The sequence below is a fragment of the Periophthalmus magnuspinnatus genome, chromosome 1, assembly GCF_009829125.3.
Source record: "Periophthalmus magnuspinnatus isolate fPerMag1 chromosome 1, fPerMag1.2.pri, whole genome shotgun sequence".
In the NCBI taxonomy this organism is placed as follows: Eukaryota; Metazoa; Chordata; class Actinopteri; order Gobiiformes; family Gobiidae; genus Periophthalmus; species Periophthalmus magnuspinnatus.
The window spans coordinates 22,558,328-22,574,440 of NC_047126.1; the positions used below are offsets into that span (position 1 = coordinate 22,558,328).

A 16,113-nucleotide genomic window follows, 5' to 3' on the forward strand; every position below is an offset into this window, starting at 1 on the left:
CTCCATAGGATTACATGACATATCACATTTGTCACATGATTAATCCAACATGGCAGACGTCTGTGAGACATGGACATTTAAATCGTCTATAACCCTCGGGCGCTGACTAGAAATCTTTAACTTTACACCATGTGGCGTTTGTCACAGTCACATTTAGACTTTGTCACATGTGTTTTTCATGGTCACTTCATACATGCTGTTTTTACACAGTGATTAGAGCCTCTCAGGGTGTTTATCTCATGTCTTAAGATACGTCCAAACTTGGCATTTGTTTAGTAAAAGTCTTCATTTATTACTGCAGAACTATCCTTCATGTGGCCCGGGAGGATGAGCTTCAGGGGACAAAGGACACGAAATCAGCCTCATTTTGACACTGAGTCATGTAAACATGAGTAGCATAGCCTCAGAGTCATGTCTCACCACACAAACGCACAGTGGATAGATCCTCTACTGTAGTTCCTCGTTTTACATATCACATAATTTCATGATAATTTCACATAATTTCATGAAACCATCATTTGATTTTGAGATAGTATTATGACCACCACCCTGGTCTGCCAATCCAGAGGTACTGTCTCCGACCGCCACACGATGTTGTAGAGACGTGTCAGTCAAGAAAGCCCCACAACATCCAGAGACTTGAGGTACTAGGGATGGATCTCATCCACCCCTGGAGCCTTGCCACTGAGGCGCTTGCCAACCACCTCGGTGATTTCAGCCAGGGTGATGGACAAGTCCGCCTCTGGGTCTCCAGTCTCTGCTCCCTCCTCGGAAGACGTGACAGTGGGATTGAGGAGATCCTAAAAGTATTCCTTTGACCGCCTGACAATATCCCAGTCGAGGTTAGCAGCTCTTCAACTGTAAACAGTGTGCTTCACCAACCTCCTGAGGCGCCGGACAGTTTGCCAGAATCTCTTTGAGGCTGTCCGATAGTCCTCCTCCATGGCCTCCCCAAACATCTCCCAACCTTGAGTTGTTTCCTCTGTGACCGCATGAGCCACAACACGCTTGGCCCGGTAGTCATCAGCTGCCTCAGGAGTCCCATGAGCCTTGATAGGACTCCTCCTTCAGCCTGACGGCATCCCTTACTTCCAGTGTCCACCACCGGGTTCACTGGACAAGCACCACAGACCTTACGACCACAGCTATGAGTAGCCGCATCGATCGGGATCAGGGAGAAACTCTGCTGGAGGTGTGAGTTGAAGACTCTTCTGACAGAGGGCTCCACGAGACATTCTCAGCAGACCCTCATGATACGCTTGGGCCTGCCAGGTCTGTCCGGCTTCCTCCTCCGCCAGCAGATCCAACTCACGACCCGGTGGTGATTGGTTGACAACAAGTCGATCACCGACCTCCGACTTAGGCTGTCCTGGTGCCACGTGCACTAATGGACATCTTTGTGCTCGAACATGATGTTCATTAGGAACAAAATGACTATCACAGAAGTCCAATAACAGAACACCGCTCGGGTTGAGATCAGGGAGAACAACAGAGTCCAAGAAAGCAAAGAAGAGAGTCCAGCCCCTCTCAAGAAGTTGGGTTCCAGGGCCCAAGCTGTGCGTGGAGGTGAGGCCGACTATATCTAGCCGGTAACGCTCAACCTCCCACACAAGCTCAGGCTCCTTCCCCCCCATTGAGGTGACATTCCATGTCCTCAGAGCCAGTCTCCATGTCAGAAGATCCAGTCATCAAGACCCCCACCTTCGACTGCCGCCCAGATCTCCATGCACCGACCCCTTACGGATCCTCCTGCGTGAGGACTGTACAGATTCTAAAATTACAAATTCTGCAAAAAAGAATAAACTTACGTTTGGGCTGTCCATGACACATGCTCGCTGTCACATTTTCACCACTTTTAATTACTGCACTCTCGATTTCTGTGCACCATTTGTGTTGTCTATTGTCTAAGCCCCTCAACTTAAAGATAGTCACATGACGCCATAAGAGGCCTTTTCCAAATTGCCAGTATGATGTTCCTCATGTCCTCCTACGTTTGGCTCATTTACCCAGGATGCACCTGTAGATCCAGGGTTGCCTCGGAGTGCTGCAAATAGCCCACAATACACTGCAGTTTTCATTTTTTACTTTATTTAAGAAGTAAAATGTATCTTAATGAAATAGTCATTACACGATTATAAAAATATGATATTACACTAAATATTTCTTAGTTTAAGCCAGTGGTTCTCAAATAGCGGGGGGTATGACTCCGCGTATGACACTGTAGTACTGTACGCGCTGTACGCAGCGCGCGCACAGCAAAGAGCAGGAGAGAGCGAACAGATCGTGACACAGGACAGTGAACAAGAAACACTTAGTAAAGAGACACTATGGAAAACATTTTAACAGGGATGAAAAGAAAGGCGGATATAGACGGAGGTAAAGTCACACGAAAAATAAGATGAGGAAGTCTGATGAAGAGTATTTAGCACTTGGCTTCACCGTGACTCCGGTGGGACACGAGGACAGACCGGTGTCTGCTGTGGCAGCGGACAGTATGAAGCCAAATAAGTTAAGGCGCCACCTCATTACACCTCAGTCACGCTGATAAGACGCTGGAGTTTTTTCAGCGTAAACGTGCCAAATATTGCCAACAATCATCCGCTTTGTGAATGTCACTTAAAGCAGCAAGCACTGAGCATCATATAAGGTGGTGTACCAAATTGCTAAATTACTTGTTTTAATTTGATAGTTATATAATTTTAATGTATTATTTTGATATTTATTTAATTTTAATTTAGTCATTTGATGTTTATTTAATTTTATTTTTTATTTGATATTTAATTAAATTTCATTATATCATTTAATTTCATTTATTTTTATTTTTTCTTCTTTACAGGGGGGGCATGATAGAAAATAATTGAGAAGCACTGATTTAGACAGATGTTCTGGGTATAACAAAGTCCTGTTAAAGATTAGCAGGGTGCTACTGCAGGATGCTTAGAGACATATGCAGTACTTGACGATGGGTCAGAACCGACCATCGTCCTTTCTGCTGCAGTCCAGACAAGATGTCAGGGTCATGCATGGTGTGTCATTTCCCCTGGAGATCAGCCCAAAAAAATATTCATCATTAAAGGTGCATTTACTGCTGAGCCACTGAGTTTGGCTCAATATACATACTCAGTGGAGGCACTCCAGAGAAAGGGCTGGTGGTTTCAAATTAAGACAGTGGGCCAGTAATGCTCCTACCCAAAGAAGTCAGGTCTGAAAACAGTGAGCTGTGGTTGCAGGATTCCAGCGCCGACCTACAAGAACTTGCTCTCGGGCTGCGATGGCTCTGTAACTCTGACACCCTTAGGTACAAGTACAACCAGTTGGTCCCTCATAACATATGCAGAGCCTGGTTTATCTGTGTGACCCTCTGAGCTTCATTGTTCCCTTTACAACATGGGCCAAGATCCTAGTGCAGCGCTTGTGGGAGAAACAACTGGAGTGGGATGACCCATCCCTACCTGAGGACGAGCTACAACCCTGGTTGAAGTGGGAAGCAGAGTTGCAGCTCCTCTTCCAAGTCACACTGCCACACTGTTATGTCAGTCCCACCATAGACCCCACAGACTATCACAGGGACATTCGTGTATTAGCAGATGCATCAGAGAAGGCCTATGGCTCGGTGGACTATAAATCTCATTACTTGATCAAGAGTTTCCTCTTAAATACAGCATTCTATGCCTAGGCTAGAGCTCTGATCAGCGCTGACAGCTGCCCAGCTGCTCAGCTGGCTGCATTCCTGTAACGTGAGCTGACTGTGCCTAACAACAGTGTTATCATTTGGACAGACTCCGCCACTGCGCTCACCTGGTTACAGTCAGGCTCATGTCGATTTAAAGTGGTTGTGGGAACACGGGCGGCTGAGATCCCGGAGCTGTATTGCACTGTCTTGTCATGGACGAGGTTAAGACTGTTAAAGAAACCCTTCTTCTTCACTGGCTTGGATTGTTTCAGGCCCTTCACAGTTAAGGTGGGCTGCTGCTTAGAGAAAAGATGGGGTACAATATTTAAGTGCTTAACAACACGAGCTGTGCACTCCTCTCCAGTTTGGATGGCGATTCTTTTCTCATGGCACTCCAGAGATTCACTCCAAGAATCTGATCTATCTGATGACTTTAGAGGGGAGCAAGAGCCTTAGAAGTTCTACGGCCTGCACTTTGGGACCATTTGGCCATGGACTAGATATAGTTCAAGTTTAAACCACAGCCTCAGTCTATTCCAGAAGAATTCCTAAGGACTGTCCTAACAGAGGATCAAGGGATCTTAATTTCCTTAATTGCTGTTTGGTTATGTTTCTTCAGATGTGGCAGATCCCAACCCCGTAACCCCCAATCTTCTCCTCGTGGGGCAGCATGAGCTGTCCCTGCCGCCGGCTGTTAATGAGGATGCTGAGTCTGTCTTTGCTGGAGGCACAGTCAAGTGTTAGCAAACCAGTTCTGGACTCACTTCATCAGGCGCTACCTCCTAACCCTTCAGACACGCTCTAAATGGTACAAGGACCCAGCACAGCTGTAACTTAGGACCACAGTCATGGTGATGGACACCCTAGCTATCAAGAGCCCTGTGGCTTTTCAGTGTGGTCACAAAGGTTCTTCCTGGACATGATGGATGTGTGTGAGCTACTGAGGTCCAGGTCAAGGACAAGACTTACATGAGACCTGTTGCACGCCTGGTGGCACTGCCCGTCATTCTCAACACTGACTCTGACACAACCAGTCCTTCTTAGGTGTCAAATTAGCTGGACACAAGAATCTGGCCTACATCCAGTCCATGAAGAGGTCAGGCGAGGTGGGCTTTGTTCTTTGGGAGGTTCAAGTTCACTATCACTTACAACCCAAGTTCCAAAAATATAAAACCTGATGCTCTGTCTTGCCAGTTTGACCTGTTTGCGCAGTCAGATCCTGAGACCATTCTTCCTGGTAATTGTGTTCTTGAAGTCTCCCTGTTGGCAGGTAAAAGCCAATGGGAAGAAGGCGCAGGAGATCACGCCTAATCCAGGAGATGGACTACCCAACAAACTCTATTCCATCCGCTATATGTAGTGAGGTCTTGTAATGGTCCCATAATTCCTTTTTTGCCTGCCATCCTGGAATAAAGCTCACTTGTTTAGTCTCTGGTGTCATTTTAGTGGCCAACTATGCTTGCTGATTCTCTGAGTTTTGTGTCTGCCTGCAAAATATGTTCTCAGAGTAACATGCCTTTTGGTCACCTTGCCAAACATTTCTGGTCACATATTGCAGTAGATTTTGTGACAGGCCTTCCCCTCTCGAATGGCCAATCTGTCATCTTGACCACTGTAGACAGATTTACAAAAGCTGCTCACTTTGTGGCCCCTCTAAATTTCCCTCAGACATCATGGTGCAACATATTTTCCGTCTTCATGGTATCCCTGTTGTTTCCGATCAGGGCCCCCAATTCATCTCCCAGGTCTGGAAGTCATTTTGTCAGTCTCTGAGTACCACTGTGAGCCTATTGTCTGGTTTCTATCCACTGACAAACGGTCAGATTGAAAGGACCAATCAAGACCTGGAGTCTGCTCCCTGCTGTGAGGCCAGTTGGAACCCTCATCCTGGAGTTCACACTTAATTTTGGGTAGAGTACGCACATAGCTCTTTGATTTCCTCTATTGGTCTCTACCATTTTCTATGCTCCATTGGATATCAACTTTCGCTCCTGTCCACCGATGAGGTTGAAGTTGCTGTGCCATTGGCCCAAGTCCATATGAGGAGGTGGCGTAAGATCTGGAGACCAGGAAGGCCCTATTACAGACTTCATCCCAAAATAAGTCCCCAGCTGAACGCTACCGCCCAAGTCACAATGTCTGGTTATCTTCCAAACATATCCCTTTGAAGTCTGATTAAAAATGTCACCTTGTTTCATTGGACTGTTTGAAGTTCAAAAGGTTATTAATCGTGTTTCTGTTTGCCTTAAACTTTCACAAGCTCTCGTGTTCATCCAACCTTTCACATGTCCCAAATTAAACCTGTATACTCTAATAATTTGCTAAGCACCTGAGATGCAGCCACTATCCTGAGTCCCAGCCATCACATCTATCCATGTCATCAATAAATATCTTTGTCTTATACAATTGTTGTGGTGGAGGTCCAACATCACCTTAATATAGGCCAGTCAAGCAACAATTAATTTCAGAAGCATTCAAAACCACTAAGCATGCATTTCATTCACAGGTAAGAGTAGAAAACTAAGTTCACAAATACTGTCAAAAAATTAAAATGTGATTTAAAGAAGCCAAACAAAATGACACCAAAATGACACTGTGAGATTAAACAAGTCTGTCCAATAAACTGCGCAATGTCACCATTTCATATAAGACACTAGTCAGACAATAACAGGACAAACTATTCTTTGAAAATAAAGTAAACAGATCATTTGCATTTTTTGACAATAGGCTGTACAACAGCAAATAACTGAAAATGTGGCGCAGCTGAGATTGGACAAACTTTAGTGCAGTTTTAACTGAGGTGACTTCAATGTGCCACATTATTATTAACATTATAAACTCACTTTTTCATTGTGGAGCTCCGTCTCCCTGCGTGCCGCTGAGCTGCAGGTCCACTCCAGTGTCTCCAAACACTTTTAAAGGCACCATAGCTTTAAGTGCCCAGCTGTACAACAACAGTACAATTTGCAGCGTTTCTCAGCAGCTGTGAGCCACTGGTACCGTTCATAGTTGCTCATCTGGAAATGACGGACAAACACTTTTCCTTGCTGGGACAGGTTAGCTAGCACAGGGCCGACCTCTTCTCATAATATCCAGCTTTTCGTGAAAGACCCATCTTGAATATGGCGTGGAAAGTATATCTGCAACCAAATCAATCTCTTCTCCTCCTTCGACCATTATGAGTTAGATGATCATCTTGAAAACCTAAACAACAAAGTATAGCATAAAAAATGGGACATCATGTCCAGAGTTTATGTAAGAACACACAGAGAGATTAAGTTTATGAAATCTTACATACAAGTTTCTTTTATTATAGAAAAGGTGACATGCTCAACTGTGTTTTATGGAATATGGCTCCCTACATTGGCTCTACTTTATGAATTGTTGGGATAGCAAAATAAGTCCCATTGAATGTATTCTGTTAATCTGAGTAAGTCTAGTTTAACATCTACAAGTCTCATCTATAAGTGGTACTTTTTAGACATTCAGAGACTCAGCATAAAGGATTAAATTCCATATTTTTGTGCCGCTTGTATCAACACTTCAACATGTCTATGCAGCCCCAGTACTCCTTACTCTGCCTGTTCCCTGCTCTGTACACTGGAGTGTGGGTAAATACATGTATGAAATTATTTCTTCATTTTGAAACTGAACAAGTAGAGGATGTAGAAAGCTCATCTGAAGACTGTACCGAAGATTAAATAAAAAACATTGTTATTTTTTCTCATTTGGTATATGTAGAGACTATTTATAGATTATATTTATAGACTATTGATAAGTTGTAACTATTGTAACTGTAACATTACTTTTACCCATTGGAGTGTTGGAGATGACCACAGCTGAGCCTGAGCAGCTGCAGCACCGTGATCTTTATGTGAGAGTGAATGATTTGACTTCTAATGGCCTCGAGAAAAATGTATGTTTATGTGTATGGAGATACAGAGTGCTACGATTACAAAAAAGTGAATAATGTGCGAACATGGGCCGAGGGCGATACAAAGCCATAGTAGAGCTCAGCCACGGTGTAAGGGACAGACCCCACACGAGGACAGCCTGCACGTGCCTGACTCTGCCTCACATACATCATTGGGGCTAATTAGAGTCGACATCAAACGCGTTGTCTCTTTTGTGTTGTACGTCTAGTCCTCGCGCGTCTGTTTGCCATAATTGGACTTCCAGGCTGTACCTTTGCGCGTGGCGCACACTGCGTGCGTCGGTGACGCCGAGTTTAGACGGTGTGACGTCACGGTGAGCCTCGCCGCGCTCGCACTGAAGCAGACGTCTCCGGTGCTGAAGCTGCTCTTGCTGTGAGCTCTGACCCGGAGGAGGAGCGGGAGGATGGAGTCCAAAGCCCCGTACGGAGCCGCTAAAGCTGGGAACGGAAGCTTCGATCCATACGCCTTCTTCACGCACCCGCGGACCGTGCTAAGGATCCTGTCATGGGTAAGAAGGGCCCAGTGGGCCCGGCCATCACCGCAGCTCACCTCACGCTCACATCTGTCTGCTGGCCTTATAGAGGACTCATCTGCAGGGCCTTTATCCCCTCAGACAGGTGCGTACGTGTGACAGACGCTCACTGAGCAGACTTAGATTCACACTCAGCAGACTTAGGTTCCCATTGACGCTCAGCTGCATGTGCGCCGAGCAGCAGCGTCACTGTGTCATTCTATGTGCACAGCTCTTTGTTAGCGCTTTGTCTCAGGCTTTCAGTGCAGACAGCTCTTCATACTGAGGTGAGACTGCGCTCCGGCCGACTCACCGTCATTCACATTCTGCACCAGGCTGACAATGACACGCGGCTCTGACGGCAGTACTGGACCTGGACCTGTCACCTGTGCGTTAATACAGGCTCTGTGCACGCTTATAGGCTGCTGTATGTGCTGCTACATCCGCATTAGACACGTAGGCCGAGCACTCAGTACATTCGCATAATTGTTTTCAAGTCAAATGGAGCAAAGAATGAAAGAGCAAAAGAAAGAAAACACCGAACACAAAATAAGAAAATGCTGTCCATATGTGTAGCCCATCTTCATTCAAGATTTTAAGACAAATAATGTGCTCATACCTAAAACCTGAACTAAATTAGTTCTCTTCAATACCACTACATTCAATCAATACTTTACCTTTACAGTATACTGACTCACCTATGTAGTCAGGTTTGCCATAGCAGAATGTCAGGCATGGTAAAGTGGGTATTGTGAGTCAAGTGTCTTGCTCGGGGACAAAACAACAGCACAAAATACACTAAGCAAAATCAGGACTTTCAACAGTCACGAATCACACAATTAGACACATTCAGACAGTCATTGTGGATGAAGGGTCCTGCTCATGGATACAAAGACAAAATGAATAGCCAATAGCCAAACCGAACCATCAACCCTTGGACTTCTAACTTGAGTATTCTATGTGTATATTTGACTGGTGACCCTAGTACTGACCCGTCCTTTAGTGTACATTGTTTGTGTGTGAGTCCTATTCCCAGTGCTGTGTTACTTCATTCACTCCTGTTTGCCACATAACTAACCCCAGAGATGGGCCGTACTTGTTATGACCCAGCTCATCCTGGGTCAGGGAAGGAACAAAAAAACTAAGATGGAAAAATGGTAAAGCAAAGAAGTAATTTACTGAACAGGAATGTAAAAGGTAAACTAAACAAAAGGTAATGTGCAAGGGTTTAAACTAAAGAAACAAATGTTAAAGTTAATTAAGACACAAATTTTACAAATAACATAATGAAATCTTCACAAACAAACACAGTCAGTATTGACAGTCGAGTGTCTCAAAACAGTCACTTCACATTAGTGACGTAACAAAAGAGACATGTTCAAAATGGCAGACTGTCCACACACAGGCCAGCAGCCCTGAACAGGTGCGATGAATCTTTTTAAGTAGAGGGAGACAGCTGCAGGTGGGCCACAGGATTGGCCAGGCGGGAAAACAGTCCTCCAATCACCAACAAGCGCTCACACAGCCAGGATTTCATGGGAGAAATGGGACAGACTCAGCAACACACAAACATAACAGGAAAATAGTAACAAAAGAAAAGAACTTAAGGTCTAGAGCTGGAACAGTACACTGTTACATTTACATACATTTACTTTAGTTACTTTTAGAAGAAATTGTACTTTTCAGAGTACTTTTTTGATGGCATACTTTTACTATACTACTATTAACTAGAGTCCATAGTGACAGAACCTTTGTGTTGAAAAAAATTACATTTTCACTTCACATTACACATTACGTTCAGAAATACCAGATTTTTAATTAATGCTTTGTCTGTCCAGTAATGAAAAATCATATAAATCAGATATTATTATACACATTTTACAGTCTGTTACTCAGTACTCAGTAGTAGTTTATCCAAATTAGTGCTAATATTTCAAACTCTATGTGATACTAAGGAATAGATTTGATATTTAATAACAATTCCAACACCACAATGATAATTAACACTCTTCTCTTTAGACAATAGAATGTGATTTTCAACATTAAATCATAGACCTCTCTTATATTACCATGTGGTCTTATATCTGTGTAATCCCTCAGTCGTTCAGGTGTGTTCCATAGTGGTCCATGGGCCTGTACTAGTCTGTGTCTTATACTTGTTCTTATACAGGTCAAAATAATTCCAAAGCTATTTAGGAAAGGTTCATTTCTGTCCTGTTAATGTGACCTTTTTAATATCGATACATGCTCAAATTAGTATCTAATTATCAATATTTTTGAAAACACTGACCAAATTACTTTTTACTGTTACAAGAGCAATTATTAGAGTTGGAACTTTCTGATTGAAGTTGAGCGATATTTGAAACTTGACTCTTACTTGAGTACAGATTTTAGCCACTGTACCACCTCTGACTGTGACTCCTCCCCTTTTCTCCTCGCAGGTTTTCTCCATCGTGGTGTTCAGCTGCATCGTCAATGAGGGCTACATCAACATCGGCAGTGAGCGGTTGCTATGCGTGTTTAACAACAACGCGGACGCCTGTAACTATGGCATGACAGTGGGCGTGGCCTGTTTCCTGGGCAGCATCTGCTTCCTCATCCTGGACGTTTACTTCCCCTCCATGAGCAACGTGAGGGACCGGCGCCGCGCTGTCCTGCTAGACCTCGGTTTCTCTGGTAACACAAGTTCAGTATAATACATGGCAGAAGTTAAAGGTGCACTGTGTAATTTTTCTGTGGGGGTGGGGCTGCCACCTGGTTGTCTCAGTATAGAGGTAATTGCTTTGATGAGAATGTTTCATAGAATGGCATTAAACTTATCTATCAGCATGGACAAGCAGGTGGCACCATTAAGCTAAGTTACAAGTCATATTTGTGGAGAGGCGACCCCGCTTACTGTAAGAATGTTATAATGTCAAGGTATTTATTCAGCTGTAATTTAATAAGTGCAGTTAAACATGGCATTAAACATATATATCTTGCGTTTATCCAATTACAGCTTCCTTCATTACCAAAAAACACATTAAACAACAAGGATTCTTTCTGTGAGTTTGATCGCCCCTCCACAGATCTGACCTATCTGATCAGGCAAAGCTATACCACCTCTCCATGAAGACAATCAGGTGGCCCTATTTAAACCCTCCTCCCAGTTAGCTGTAAGATTCTGCACAATGCTCCGCCCACAAGCCTACATCACCCACGCTCCACACAACAGTTGTTCATAAATATACAAAAGCATGATAAACACTGTACACAACTTGACAAACCTGATGCAGTTTGCAGCAATGCTCTGAAATCATATGTTTTTGGTGAATATATCATTGTTAAAACAATAAAAGGTAACATAATGATTTAATTATGTAAGGTGTTTGCAGTTAATAACCGACAGAAGTAAAATACTCCCTCTTTAAGTACATACATCATCACCAAGCTCATTCACAACAAAGTATTCAACTAGCTCCATTAAGCTATTAATAACTATACTGCTCTTGAAAAGTTCAACATGGTGAACTCCCTAGTGTTGCCAGTAGAGGGCATCAAAACACACACTGGTCAGTCTTGACTAAGACTGTCCAGTGTGTCTTTCACAGAGACTATGACTCTGTGAAACTCATAGTCATGTGCTGCAGCTTTATAACAGTTTTTACATGATAAAGTGTGAAATAATAATGCTTAGATGATTTTCAGAAGCTAGAGTAAATCTGAATGATGTGTCTTGTGTGCAACAGGAATATATTGTGTGGTTATCCTGGATGTGAAACAGGCTGTTCCAAGTGTCAGCCGTGTGATTAAAAGCTCTGGCAGTCATCCACAGCTCTCCTGTTATAGGCTCTGGCGCTCTGTAAAACTCAATGAGGATAAGCAGAGAAATGATCCAACAGTACCGGCTATTACATCATTTTTACTGTGCATTCTGCTGCATATGCCTCCATTATTGCACGTTAGACATTTCACAGTCATACTGTTAGAAATGACTGGGTTTAGATGTCATCACGACATTTCATAGCCCTGTAGTGATTAGGCTGGGGCAGGTAAAAACACTGGCACTTGACACTGGTTTGATCCTCTTCTAGACCTGGTTTAGTCCTGGGGAAGTCCTAATATAATCCCGGTTTTGATGTGGTGTGTGTTGAAGTGTGAGTACAGCGTTAGATTATCAATTAATGTTACGCTATGTAACTTTTCTGATCAGTCACCTGCTTGCTTCTATGGAGATGTTATTACTTTGCTTTGAATGTTCCACAGTATTGCATTAAACATATCTAAATTTATGTATGTATTGGTATGTATTTAATAAATTCTATGTTTTATTTGTTTAATAAAATACTTTAAAACAATGCATTTGTGTAATGCCATACTGTGGAACATAAACTCGCCCTTAAATATGTTATGACTATGGTCTTGGGTTTGGTTGCCAGTAACTGATTTCATAGTCCCACTTCACAAATATCATTCTTCACAGATTCATTCAAATGTCTCATATGTTGTCCCCCCTCAGGTGTGGCTTGTTTCCTGTGGTTCGTTGGCTTCTGTTTTCTGGCCAATCAGTGGCAGATGACCTCCCCAGACGAGCTCCCATTGGCCCAGGGATCAGACGCGGCCCGGGCCATCATCGCTTTCTGCTTCTTCTCCACCCTCTCATGGGTAAGTAACACAACTACACCGTGGTCATTATAGAAATACAGCAGCTGAAAATGGTATTGGATGTTTCACAGTTTTTCTGAGCAAAAAACAACAACATCAAAGTCACAGGAAAAAGTACTTTTAGTTGTATAGTCTTAATACTAAGTAGTGGCCAAATATTGTAAGAGTATTTTTTACTTCAAAATCATTTTCCTCAAGCAGCATGTAACGTAACTTATGGACATCTACTAATAATTTTCTTTGCATAGATGGATTATTTCAGATGTTAAAAGGAATAGTATATCTTTTTAGGTTTTAACAAGCTGGATTTCAGCATTGAAACTGGCAACTCAAATAAGAGACCCATGTGAAGCTCATTCTACTTTCTGATTGGACAAACAGCTTGAGAACAAAAGCACAAAATTATAACATAAATAAACATCATGTTCAATGTTTTTTGTAGGTAAGAATAAATCTGCATTAGAATAGTAATTAATAAAAGCTATATTTGATGTTTACCCCAGGGTCACACATAGGTCAAGTTTATGAAATTTTAAATAAAAAATCTTACATACAGTGAATATATCCTGCTCATTTTAGGACTACCACTAATGATTATTTTCTGAAACTAATTTAATGATGTTGCTGCCTTTGTTATAAAAAAAAGTCATGTGTTTAAGAGTCTGTACAGTCCAGATAATGATTGAGATTATCAGAATATGATTATAATTATTTTTGTCAAAAAGCTATAACTATTTTGATTTCCAGCCTTTTCAATACCTTATAAACATTTTAATGAGAAAAATGTGTTCAGTACCTTTTTCAGACGCTGTTTTGTAGCACCATCTGACCCCATGTGCTTGTCTCCAGGGCTACCAGTGTCTGCTCACCCTGGACACGCTAAAGACCTTCACTGAGGACACACACAGACTCCTGCCATTAAGGACACATCCCTCGCTCAATATAGTTTGAGCTAACAGCCAGTCTAGAACATCTCGTAGTATTGTCATTTAAAACCATAAGTTAATTGGAGCTTTACTGGCTGGGTCAGTACAAATCTTATATTCAAATGTTTGGCTCATGTATTTGTAGTCCTGAAGCAGACAGTTATTGCAAAAACAAGAACATAAAATAGTAAAAAGAGACACATTTTAGGACTAAACCAGGACTAAACCAGGGTGATTAGAACAGGATTGAACCAAGTTGACATCTGCATTAAAGTAGGCTCAAACCAATCTCAGTTGTGTTCCCTTGCCTCCTTGGTATTCCTTCCCTTCTCAATGAATGTGATTTACAGCTGAGGAATCAAGGAGTGGAGGAGTCAAGGAGGCGAATAAAACAGAATTGAGACACAGCCGCTGACTAACATGCTCCTCTGTTATAGGCTATTGGTTCACTATTTCATTTCACATATCGATTCACTTTTCTTGTTTCCTCCTCAATATTTTGATTCCTAAACTGTCAATCAAATCTACTTAGATGAGGCAATTACAAACAACTTCTGTTCTTAATCTACTCTGTAACACTTTGTCTTCAATGGGCGGAATCAAGGAAACAGAGCTGACTTCACTAACGTACCTTATTTTCCTCACTAACCCCGCCTTTCTGCTGTGTGTTACTAACAGGCTGTACTGACCCTGAGTGCCCTGCGCCGGTACCTCGCGGGCAGCCAGGCCAACCTGTTCACATGGCAACATCTGGAGCCCACCCCCAGCAACGTCCGCGCCACACCGTACCCCATCGCCAATGGTGCTACCATAGTAACCACCAACCCTTACCAAGCCCCGCCCTTCACCGAGACCCTGGACCCCAAGAGACTGACCCAGCAGAGACCCATGGCCCCTGCCTTTTAGACTCACAGACAGCGCCGATGTTTTCATGCTTTTGGGCGGGGTTCGGGTCGTCGTCACCGTGGCAACCGCCGGCTCCACTTCGTTAGTTGTGTCACGTGTGGAGATTGTCCTGTCACGAACACAGACACTGGCGCTCACAGCTGTTAGCATTCTGTCTGTAATGTCCGTACAATGTCTTAGCTTGAGCGAGGCTAGGATACAATACAAATGACAAAAGACAACATTTCACTGTAGAATGTACTTCAATATTAAGCGCCTAAACAACATGCATATGCAACAACACATAACATATGCAAGAGATACAAGTGCCATACCCAAAGGTATTCACAGCCCCACTAGTCTGCAATAAAAGTAAGCATTGCCCATTCTGGAGTCTCTTTCCCTATACTCCATATAACCATCTTACTACTACACCATGCACAAAAATGTACACCAACCAGTATTGAAGTATTACGATGTCATTGTACTGCATTTATAATTACACACATCACAGCTGAGCAAGGAGTTTTTGTACTTATTTAAAGGTGTCCTACATAATATTTCTGGTCAGGGGTCTGCCCCCCGCATGTCTGCATAGAGAGGCTATTGTTTTGCCTGTAATGTTCCACAGTATTTGCCCTGGATCGAAAATATACACTGTGATGTGACTCTAGTCACAGTGAATTTCCCAGTTTTCAGATGTGTGTGATTGGCAGGTGGATTAGCCAATCAGGACATGCATGGTCAATATGGCGGCTTATGATGACTGAAAAACATTGCAGATTTCTGTAGAATCAATGACCAAAAAAATAAACCGTTATTCTGGGGTGAGATAAATAAGGTAATTTGGGATGTGCCAGGCAACCACAATATGGCATAGAAATTATGGATTTATTATTATTATTATTATTATTTGTTAATTTATTTTTATTAAGTACCTTGAAAAACATTTTTTACAGTGATTGGACTCACCTCTCCAAAGATCTGACTTGTAACTTGGCTTGGTGATATCACCATGGAGAGAGATCCGTTTCATGCCAGACTGTGGAAAATTCTAGGCAAAGCAACAGCATTTCTATGGAGACAAGCAGGTTGTTCAATCATCCAAGAGAAAAGTTAAAAGTTTGAATTGACATTTTGTTTCGTTCAGTTTTATTGTTCAGTGGGACTCATCTAGAATAGTACAGATCTTCACTAAGGCATCATTATAATTGATCTTTTAGAAAGAGAAACACATTGTCACTTTAATCATAATATAATTCAAGGGTGTCCAAACTATGGCCCAAGGGCCAAATGTGGCTCTTAGACCAATTATTGCTGGTCCTCAAGCCCTCTGCTGAACTGGCCCAAATGATCATAGGCTGTACTTTTTGCTGAAAATGTAAGTATTTCTACAACTATAACCTCAATAACATCACAATGTTTTGTGATACAGACTTAAAATTAATGACCTCCACTTCAAATATATTTCAAATATCACATGGAAATTTATTTGTAGCGGAGGTCAAAAAAGTGAAAAAAGTTTGGACACTCTTGATC

The 16,113-nt window shown here is 42.5% G+C and overlaps 1 protein-coding gene across 1 annotated transcript; it reads left to right on the forward strand.

Moving 5' to 3' along the window:
* Window positions 1-7,956: 7,956 nt before the first annotated feature.
* LOC117373153 (synaptogyrin-3-like) lies at window positions 7,957-15,080 on the forward strand. Its single transcript, XM_033969044.2, has 4 exons — window positions 7,957-8,116; window positions 10,561-10,795; window positions 12,618-12,763; window positions 14,368-15,080. The coding sequence occupies exons 1-4, from the start codon at window positions 8,012-8,014 to the stop codon at window positions 14,593-14,595; spliced, it is 714 nt and encodes a 237-aa protein (XP_033824935.1). The 5' UTR covers window positions 7,957-8,011; the 3' UTR covers window positions 14,596-15,080.
* Window positions 15,081-16,113: the final 1,033 nt, after the last annotated feature.